Raw genomic sequence first — 11,295 nt, forward strand, 5'->3', positions numbered from 1 at the left:
TTGAGATATAATTGACATACAGCATTTTAAAAGTTTAAGGTATACACATAATGGTTTGACTTAACTACATCATGAAATGATTACCACATTAAGTTTAGTGAGCATCCATCACATATAGATACAAAATTTTAAAAATGGAAAAAAAATTTTTTCCTTGTAATGAGAACTCTTAGGATTTACTCTCTTAACAGCTTTTATATATAAAATACAGCAGTGTTAATTATATTTACCAAGTTGTACGTTACCTCCCTAGTGCTTATTTATCTTATAGCCAGAAGTTTGTACCTTTTGACTGTCTTCCTCCAATTTCCCCTCAGCCAAGCCACGTCCTGCCTCTGGTAACCACAAATCTGATCTCTTTTTTTGTGAGTTTGTTTATTTGTTTGTTTTGATGTGTAATAGACCTACAACACTATGTTAGTTCCTGGTGCACAGTGTAGTGATTTGATATTTCTGTACATTTCAAAATGATCACCACAATAAGTCTAGTTACCATCTGTCACCATACAAAGATATTATATAATTAATAGATACATAACATTACATTGATTAAATTACCTTAATTTCTTTAACTATGACTTGGTAAACTTAGTATTGTTTCTATCTGGCATGACAGTTTGAAAAGCATTTTCTGTGGCATACAAGCAAAAAAAGAATCTTTTTATATTTAAATGGTCATAAGTATGTAGATGAATGAAAATGAGCATCATACGTAGGATAATAATTACAAGTAAATGATACAAAACAAAGGTAGAAAACAAAGTGTTATTAACTAAAACCATAATGAGATGATGCAAAGATTCCATTTGCCAGTGGAAGTGTTCCTGTGTAAATAAGATCCTGGGGGAGTTCCCTGGTGGTCCAGTGGTTAGGACTTGGTGCTTTTACTGACGTGGGACTAGGTTCGATCCCTGGTCAGGGAACTAAGATCCCGAAAGCTGCTCAGGGAGGCCAAAAGAAAAGATTCTGGAGTAATAGAAAGTTAGTAATGCTAGGAGAGATGAAGGAAGTGTGTATGGTATCTGTGAGAAAAGAGGGAGCAAGGAGAATTTAATAGTGAATTTTTTGAGCCCTGGAGAATAGGATACCTACAGGTACCTAAACCTTAGTGTTACAGAGGATCACTGTCATACTAAGTCATTCACAAATATTTATTGATTGCTCCCTGCTGTGCAGTGCATTCTGCAGGCTCTGAGAAATGGATTGGTGGGTGAAAAACAGACACTACCCCTACTTTCATGTAGTTATAGAAGTGATGAGGCCGACACAGATCAGAAAATCAAAGAAACTACATACCCTGGAGGAAAAGAACATGTGACTATATAGTCCAGAAATCTGGCCTAGATTGGGACCTAGGTTGGTTCTTCAGTTGAACTGAGGGAATAAACATTCTCAGTGAAAATGCCTTAAAGCTGCAGTTTCACATTTGTATTAGTGCCGCAATGTGGCATTTTTTCAAGGGCTTCCTTTAACCTTGCTCCCATTTCACTACTTTTCACAAACCTGCATTAACCTCAACTAATGGGTTTATTGATTGTTCTTTTGTTGTTTCAGACGTTTTTTCCTGATTGACTAGTGCCTGCTCTAAAAACCTAAATTTAAAAGTGATGCTATATTATTTTGTCAAAGTTCAAATATACATAACCTTTTCACCCGACAGTTGCACTCCTAGGTATATACCCAGAGAATTGAAAACATAAGTCCACACAGATATTTATGAACAGATGCTTATAACATTTTATAATAGCCAAAAGTGGAAACAATCCAAATGTCCATCAATGGACTATGGGTAAATAAAGTGTCATATTCCATACAATAGAATATTATTTGATCATTAAAAAGGAGTAAAACACCAATATGCTACACTGTATATAAATCTTGATCTTTCACACATCATGCTATGTGAAAGAAGCCACACACAAAAAAAGGCCACATATTGTATGATTCAATTTATGTGAACCGTCCAAATTAGGTAAAGTCATAGGGACAGAAAGTAGATTAATCGTTGTGAGGAACTGTAGAGAGGGGAGAGTGGAGTCCAGAGTTTCTTTTGGGAGTGACGAAAAGGTTCTAAAATTCATTATGGTGGTGCTCGCACAACTCTGTGAATGTATATACTAAAAGTTACTGAATTGTACATTCAAAATGGGTATGTGAATTATATCTTAATCTGTTATTGAAAAAAATTGGATCTAGCTGTTCCAGTTCTGAAATTAATCCTACAGAAGGTTTTGTACAAGTGCACGTATTTATATACATAAGGATGTTCATTGATGCACAGTTTTAATAGGGAAAAACTAGAATCAATCTAAAATTATGATACATAAAGACTGGAGAATATGTAATTGTTTTTTAAAAATGAGACTGATCTATGTTCTGACGTTGAAAAATCTTCATAATGTGTGTGAAAAAACAAGGTTTTCAAAAATATAGATATTAGAATATTTTAATTTTATATCTACCTAATTTGTCTTTGTCTAGAAAGTGGTTTGAAAGATACTTACCAGTCTGTTAACTGTGATTACTCCTGAGTAATGTTAGTTGTTTTTGTGGGCAAGTAGAGAATATTCACTTTTTATTTTATAAAGTTTTGTGCTACTTGAACTTTTTACAACAGGAATATATTACCTTAATTATACAGAAAAAAATGAATGAATTTAAATACTTGTCACAAAACTTAATTTCTGTGGTTCCCTACTCATGCTGTTCAGTTGGTAATGACTAGCCTATATGTTTACCTTTTTATTTAATACACATTATAAATTAAATCCTAGGTTTTTAGGTGAGTAAAAATAATTTATTCTATGAACTATTGAGATTTAAAAGGAAAATGGTAGCAAATAAGAAAAAGTATTGATAAAAAATAAACAGGTCCTAAATTTATTCAAATCATTTGTTTACTGTGTTCACTGCAATATTCCTTTTTGTGGGCCAGTAAAAGGAGTCATCTTTGCCTAATTTTAAAATATGTCTACCAGAATAATTTAATTGAAAAAAATGGTTTCATGTCATATCTTAATTAGATTCCTGCCTTTCAGGTTTCTCAGGACCATGAAACAATGACACAGGTTTTGTTCAGCAGGAATTTGAGATTGAATGTAGCTTTAACTTTCTGGAGAAAGAGAAGTATAAGTGAACTTGTAGCTTATTTGGTGAGGTAAGTGTGACCCTTTATGGTTTTGTTCAGTAAAAGTAATTTCCAATGTATTATGTAGAAGTGCCTCTACTTTTTTATGTTATACTGGCTAAAATTCTGAACTTCCTATGTTTAGCTTCAGTAGTAGCAGTATGGTTTAAATTACATTTATCTTCGGTCTAAGAGTAACCAAAATACAGAAAACCATCTGTTTTATCAGATTGAACAAAGCTGTTACCTTCTCTGATTAAGATTCTTATCTATAAAACTAAGAGATACCATTATGGGAAAACCAACCTTTAAAAATCCCCTTTGAGTGAAAATTTTAACCATTACCTTCCTCACTGTATTTAAGTCTCCTCAAATGTTACCTTGGTGAGGCCTTCCTTGACTACCTTATTTAAAAATACGTATTTCTTCACTCCCTATCCTTCTTTCCCATTTTATTTTTCTCCATAGCCCTTACCACCATCAACATGCTTTATATATTTCACTTGTTTATTGTCTGTCCCTGCCCTCTCCACCTCCTCCCACACTCACACACATATTGAAATACAAGCCCTATTTCTTTGTTCACGGCTAACAACTGACTCATCCCTAACAACTGACTCATCATAGACACTCAGATCAACAACTGACTCATCATAGACACTCAGATCATTTGTTGAATGAGTAAATTTCTCAAAAGCAGTGTGAAGGTTATAATATGAAAATAAATAAGGAAATCAGCTATCTAAGCAATTTTGTTCCCACAGGATAGAAGACCTTGGAGTTGTGGTGGATTGCCTTCCTGTGCTCACCAATAGGTATAAAGAATATTTTTCAGAAAAAAAGTACATTTAAAGAAGGACAAATGATGACCTGTTCATAATTTTATAACTTAGTATTTATTTACTTTAGTTTACAGGAGGAAAAACAATACATCTCACTTGGCTGCTGTGTAGACTTGTTGCCTCTAGTAAAGTCACTACTTAAAAGCAAATTTGAAGAGTAAGTGCTAATCTGAATCTCAATTCTTTTTTCTCTTTCAGCATCCTTGATCTTGTGCCTTATAAGTGCATAGTGGTAGACTGAGCTCCATGAGACATACATGGTTTCTGTTTTCCAGGAGCTTATAGTCCAATTAGGAAAAGAATATGGAATGACTAGAGAACAATTATAAAACTGTCTATAAACATGTTACATAAAGTATAGTTTTGTGAAAGTAGTGAAATAAATTTTTTAAAAGGGAAAGATAAGTGTGTATGTGTTTTTTGAGGGGGGTAGAGTGTCATCTTTTCTAAAGGCTTCTTGGATGAAAACACTTGAATTTTGTAATGAAATGTCATTTCAGATATATAATAGTTGGTTTAAACTGGCTTCAAGCAGTCATAAAAAGGTGGTGGTCAGAACTATCATCCAAAACAGAAATTATAAATGATGGGTGAGTATACCTTTAAACTCATACTAATAAAGTTTTTTTTCAGGAAAAGCAGCTTGATTAAGCTAGGTGAGAATTTTATTTCATGATTATCAGTATGTAATACTTATTCTCTTCATTTTCAGAGAAATATTAAATTGGGATACTGTTCATATGTGAAAAGTTGAATTCCAGAGCCCAGTAACCCCCTGTATATATTGTTCTGGCAGAATCCTACCCTTCATTTGGGGAGGCAAAAGCACAGCAGTGGTTTAACCCTTACATCCATTAGAAAGGAGTGAGAGAGAGAAAAAGAGATGGCTTTTAGTGGAATAAGATTGAGGCACAGGAATGGAGTCATCCTGTGGGGTCCTTTGGCTCCCAGACATTAACATGAGAGTCCAGTGTGGATGATTACACTTCTAAAAACTGTATTATAATCATAATTTGAGTATTGCCTTGATGTGAAAATGTGTGGGTATTCTACCAAATGAGCCAGATTATCATGAAATTACAAAAAAAAAATCTCCCAACAGTTTCCTTTAAATCCATAATTTGCTTTCTAGGCTCTCAGAATTTTCCCACTTTCCCACTTCATACTCGATTGTCTGAATGTTCCAAATGCCTGTTGTTTTCTTACTTCCTCTAACAACTAGGTAACCTTTAATTTTCATGATTGACATGTACTAGTTTAAAGATTTGCTTGACTTCAAATGGTATAATTGTATCCTGAAAAATACTTGAAAATTTTAAAGCTGTTTTCATTAAGTGTATTTACTACCAAAGTCCATATCTTACTATATTTGCATTTTTTCTTCTTTTTTTCTCCTAGAAATATTCAGATTTTAAAACAACAATTAAGTGGATTGTGGGAACAGGAAAACCATCTTACTTTGGTTCCAGGATATACTGGTAATATAGCCAAGGTAATCTATATTTAAGCTTAGTTAAAAATTAGACATAATGTAATAGTATTATACATTCATAAACGAACTCTTTCAAATGTCCAATTCAGTACTACTCTAATAACATCTAAAGTCAATTTCATATTCATAAACGCTTAAGGTCCTCTGGATATGAATATGACTTTGGCAAGGAATACAGGAATTAGTCATTGAATGTGCTTCAGATACAGCCACAGAAATAATGTGGTAGTAGGTATTTAATGACCTAGCTTCAATTAGAGGAAAATATTTGAAAAAAAGTTAAGAACCCAGGTTAAAAAGGCAACTGAAAAGACAGTGCTACTCAGAAGCAAGGGGTGAGGAACATAATCAGTTTGGGGGTATTTTTACTTGGCTTTTGCTAATGTCATGCTTTTTTGGGAAAGTTAAATTGCTCAAATCACGGTATGAATTTGACATCGTTCTTTATTGATTTGCTTGTCTCAAAGGAAAAGGTACAGTGTTATTTTGGATTTTAATATTTAAACTCCAAAATAGTTTTGGTAGTTAAAACATAACTGCAGGAAAAAAATCACTGTTAAGAAATATTTCCACCCTTGTATTGGGCATACTGCTATCATATAAATTGGTATTAGCCAGAAATATAAAAACTTTCTTTAGTTTAAAAAAATACAATATTTATATTTATGTCTTAGACTTACTTATAAAATTCTTCTTGGAATACCTTCATGAAAGGAAGCATAATGATGTCAATAAGAGGATTTATGTCTTGGACTTATAAAATTCTTCTTGAAATAACCTTCATGAGAGGAAGCATAATGATGTATCAAGCAAGTGTGTTACCACTGTGTATAATTTTACTGTGTAGAATTCTTTTTTTTTTTTTTTTTTTTGTGGTACGCGGGCCTCTCACTGTTGTGGCCTCTCCAGTTGCGGAGCACAGGCTCCGGACGCGCAGGCCCAGCGGCCATGGCCCACGGGCCCAGCCGCTCCGCGGCATGTGGGATCTTCCCAGACCGGGGCACGAACCCGTGTCCCCTGCATCAGCAGGCAGACTCTCAACCACTGCGCCACCAGGGAAGCCCTGTGTAGAATTCTTAATGATGAAAATGTTATGAACGGAAATCAATTTCCTGAAGTTTTTTTATTGTTACAATTTTAATTGTTCTTTCGATAATAGGAGGGAAAATGAAGTAAAAGTTGATAGAAAATAGAATACGTGATACATCACCTTTTTCTTGTCTTCTTAGTAGTAGAACTGAAAAATTGTTTCCTTAGAAATTTGCTTTCAATTGTAATTTTTTATAAAGGGAGAAGCTTTATTGTGAACATAACCTTAAGATACTGTATTTATTATTGCAAACAATATTGAGTGATTAAAAGATCTGTGAAGTTCCTTAAGCTATGATAAAACCTCTTTTACAATATTAAACCCTCAATGCAATTTTTTGAGGGTAGAAATCAGAACGGCTATCCTCAAGCTGGTCTAGAGTTTATATAGCACTGAAGGAGTTGCTGTGAATGATGTAATGATCTTGCTTACTCTATAAAAGCAGAGTTGTTTGATCACAGAAACTAAAACATTCACTAAGCACTTTGCAAACACTTATTGAGCACATGCTGTGTGCTACAAAAGTGCAGAGAAAATGTTGAGTAAGACAAATCTTTTGCCCTCAAAAGGTCACAAAGGGAAACAGGCAAAGCTAGTGACCAAAAGGGAGAAGAAAATGGGGTGTGTATATGTGTTGTATTTACAGTACTGGCTAATGAAATGTTTTTGTTTTATTCTCTAAGGATGTAGATGCTTATTTATTACAGTTGCATTGAGAGACTTCATCTACTAAATAGCATTTGGTTATTCAAAACACCTCTGGACTATATGATTTCCCCAAAAATGTCTCAACTGAGAACTGTGAACTGTGGAAGAAATCAAAACCATTTTTTCCTTTAAAAAGCCACATAATGAAACCACTAATGAAACGCTAAGGATCTACTTCACATTGAAGTGGAAAAATATCCAAAAGGAGCAGCTTCAACTTCAGTGAGGTGAAAGTGCACTATGAAGATTGTTCACCTTTGCTGCAATTTGGGATTTATATGGTTATTTGGTAACATTGTTTAAGAACTACTGGGTCTTAATGCAATCCTGCATAAGAATATAATTTATACTATGTGAAAAATAAGACAGGACTTATTACTAGGAATTATAAAGACCAATCATCATTACTTTTTTTAAGATTGTGTTTTATAAAAAAACACTTAAATGTGTGCAGCTACTATTTTCTTATGTTGAAAAGACTTTGAAAGTTTAAACCATAGCAGATAATCAATACTAAAAGTTTTTTGTTCACACTGAGATACTGTGTATGCAGAATGCCTTAATTATTAATAAGCCAATGTGTATGATACCAATATCTGTTTAAGAAAATTAAAACCAACCATGATTCTGGCATGATAAAATCATGGAATTAAATCAGGGGTTTCCATTCATGTAGAATGTTGTTGTTTAAACTTATTCCACACCATTCTTAAAACTTGAGAATATTTTTAGTATCTCTGATTTATTTTTTTTTGCCAGAATCATCATGTCATATGTGTATGTGTTATCCCCATACATAAGAAAAAGGTGACTGTGTATTTGTATGAATGCTTAACTGGAAATGTCCATGGAGTTGGCTAATTTATATTCACTTTTTATTGTATATAGATTTCTAATATTTTCAGTTCTGTATCATTTAAGTTTTCTTCATTTGAGTAAATTCACTAAATATTTCTATTTTTTGCTTTTTTAAATTCTGATTTTATATGAATTCTGATTTTTTTCACTACATATGTTTAAAGAATTGCATACAATGCTTTAGAATTGTTTACACTTAGTGCTGACCTTGTATTTTAAATTCCAACACTTTACTACCTCCTCCAAAGTTTGGTATGAAATGCCAGCAGACTGTATGAGGTCTTTTTTTTTTTAATACCACTCTTAGTATCAGTGAATGTCTTAACATTCTGGAATGTCTTAACAGCTGTATGCATTATCTTGAAAGTGGCTGGGGTTAAATGCCACTCTTGGTGGTTCATACATCATCTCATCTTTAATAAGCCTGAGAGACGTCTGAGCAAAGATTTTGAGTAATTGAATTTCTGTGCAGTAATCCTTCCAGCACTTGAATGTAAATCTTTAGCATTTATCCAATTAGCCACTACTGATAAGAATCCAAAACAAGCATCTTTCTTGCTTTAAAACATGTTATTTTTTCACTGAGTTCTATTTTTGTGTAGCTATATTTTGTATAGCTATGTATTCCTTACAGTGAACATCAATTGTAGTAACTGGTTATTCTCTAAAGTTTTTAGATTAGAATAATTTCAGATTACTGCACTTCTGAGTTTTGAGAGTTATTTAAGAAGTCATTTTTCAGGAGATGGGAATTTGAATTGTAAACCTGCATCATCTCTGTGAAACCTTAAGATGATGAAATACAACCCTCCTTTGTTCCTATTCCTTTTAGTTTGCACTCTCTTATCTAACAGTTTCAACCAGTCAACGCAGTTGGTGCATGGTGCTAATGAGGCTAAGGACAAGAGTTCAATCCTTTTAGGTGTTTGTTAACTGTACACACATACACAGAACTATTCATGGCTACAGACTGCACCTTCTCTTAGGTATCCATCTCACAAATTCACTCTTGGCCACAAGGAAGATGGTGTGTATAGCATAACACAAACCCTTCACCTCAAATGGAAAGATAACTAATAATTGGCACATGGGATACTATAGACTTTAATCTAATATTTAAAATAATATTAAAAATAATGTAATATCTAAAATTCTGTGTCAATATAGTTTTCTCTGGGTAAGTTCAATGACTAAACATTGTCCTCTGAAAATCAAACTTAATCAAACTTCAGTAAAAATTAGGTACAAATACAAATGAAACATAGTAAAAAAAAAAAAAAAAGGTATTATCCTGTTAATGCTGAGTTTGGGTTTGTTAAAGGAGAGTAGATAATACTTCTTTTTTACATACTCAGAGCCATATAAGGCAGCAGTCTTTAGCTCACAAATATTATTCAATGGCACACACTCCCAATTTCTCTTCTTGGCCTTTGCAGTTTACCTTAGTACCTACCTCTCTCAGTTACTGAGTTATGATTAGTATTAGCTGATTTTAAGATTCTTGGATAAAAGGTGTTGGATAAGTAAATATTGATGAACTCTTAGGTTGTTATCAAGCCCTTCTCATGCTGTTTAATTAGAACAGTGTTGATCTCCAGAAAGAGCCAAAGAAAGTGTTTACAAAGTATTTTGGCTGTTGTATTGACCTAGATTAGGACAATTGCTGTCTGTCATCGCTCTTTTGTTGCCGTGTTGCTAAGCAGTATAACTGAAGGACTACCCAAGGTCTCTATGCCTTTCTACCTCTTCTACCTTCTTCAGTTTTCTGTTCATGACTTTCTAACTTTGCAAGTCCAGGGACAGGTAGTTTTTTGAGATGGTAGAGGGTTATAATCAAGTAATTTGCTTCTTCTAGAGATAAAGTAAATGGTTTTATAATGAGTGTTCAGAATAAAAGTTAAAAGTTAAGAAGCAAGCCTTGTCAGATGGTTTTTAAAACTAATCTTTTGGCAGTAATTTCAAAAGTAATTGACATACATTATTTACATGAATCCTGAGGTATGAGAATTTGGATATAAATATCTATATCTACTTTGAGGGATCATTAATATCAGCACTGAACTCTAAGGGCTACTGAGGAAGTAAATCCTAATGCCCCTAAACATACTTGGTACATGTCATGTCCTAACCTTAAAAATCCTTGTGTGGGTTCAAAGCTATATATCTGGACTTTGAAATAGTTTCTCTCAAACTTAGAACATTTCTATATTTGGCAAGTTGTTGATATAATTACTATCAATGGAAAACTAATTTGAGTAATAATTATTAGCTATGAAATGCTGATAATAGAAATTATATCTAAATGTTTATTTAGTTACTTAAGTTAGTCAAGGAATTTGAAAAAACAAAATTTATGTTAATATTTTGGTGGGTCATTCCCAGTTATTTTTCTTCCTATTTAAGAACAAAATGGTAATGTCAATTGCCTTTGTTGATTTAAAGAAAAAAAAATAGAATCACAAGCAGCTGACTCAACTGGAGTGATCTATTTGGATACACTACTTATCTTTCAACACAGACTTTTATTTTCTAGATTATTTTCAGATGAAAATAGTATTGCTGGACATTTATTGGTAGGTATTTACTCCTATGTTATTCTTTCTCCCTTAATTTTTAATTCTTCTAGCTATGGAAATTGTCATAGAACTTTGTGACACACTATTTCCCCTCCTTTTTCATCTGTAACAGGCACATAGAATAAAAAGTTCATCCTTAAACACTGTATGGTTCTAATTTGTAATATAATTTGATTGATTCAATAACAGCACCAAGTATAACAATAAAAATAAATACTGCATATCATAAAACCAGGATACTGAGTACATTTTCCAATGCTGTACTTAATATATAGAATATTGTAGTCATCATAATTTTCTCTGGGTCAGATCATTGACTTAACAGTAAATGCTAAAATCAAACCTCAGTAAAAATTAAGTACAAATACAAATATATACCACAGTATTTTCTCTTACAGACTATAATTAATCATAAAACATGAAAAAACATAGTTACTGTGTACCAGTAGTTCTATGAAAGGGCAGCCCCACAGCTGCCAGTATTTTTTATAGCAATGCTTATTATATATTCTTTGATATACAGAATTACTATTCTCTGAACTACGAAGAACTTTTCTGTTGGTAGATGCCATGAGTCTAGATAAGGAGTCAGCCCCCAAATG

At 33.0% G+C, this 11,295-nt stretch overlaps 1 protein-coding gene across 7 annotated transcripts in view; it reads left to right on the top strand.

The window, feature by feature from the left end:
* The window catches only part of KATNBL1 (katanin regulatory subunit B1 like 1), a 65,560-nt gene extending 54,640 nt beyond the window's left edge, over positions 1 to 10,920 (top strand). For 6 of the 7 annotated variants that reach the window (XM_079906728.1, XM_079906730.1, XM_079906729.1 and 3 more), the window contains 7 exons: positions 318 to 365; positions 3,039 to 3,157; positions 3,892 to 3,942; positions 4,037 to 4,126; positions 4,470 to 4,559; positions 5,368 to 5,461; positions 7,235 to 10,920. In XM_079906728.1, the coding sequence (XP_079762854.1) occupies positions 318 to 365; positions 3,039 to 3,157; positions 3,892 to 3,942; positions 4,037 to 4,126; positions 4,470 to 4,559; positions 5,368 to 5,461; positions 7,235 to 7,267 (525 nt within the window). In that variant the 3' untranslated portion in view covers positions 7,268 to 10,920. The remainder of the gene's footprint in view (positions 1 to 317; positions 366 to 3,038; positions 3,158 to 3,891; positions 3,943 to 4,036; positions 4,127 to 4,469; positions 4,560 to 5,367; positions 5,462 to 7,234) is intronic. The other variant, XM_079906733.1, reaches the window with a different exon arrangement.
* Positions 10,921 to 11,295: the final 375 nt, after the last annotated feature.

Source organism: Stenella coeruleoalba, assembly GCF_951394435.1.
Source record: "Stenella coeruleoalba genome assembly, chromosome: 2".
NCBI lineage: Eukaryota > Metazoa > Chordata > Mammalia > Artiodactyla > Delphinidae > Stenella > Stenella coeruleoalba.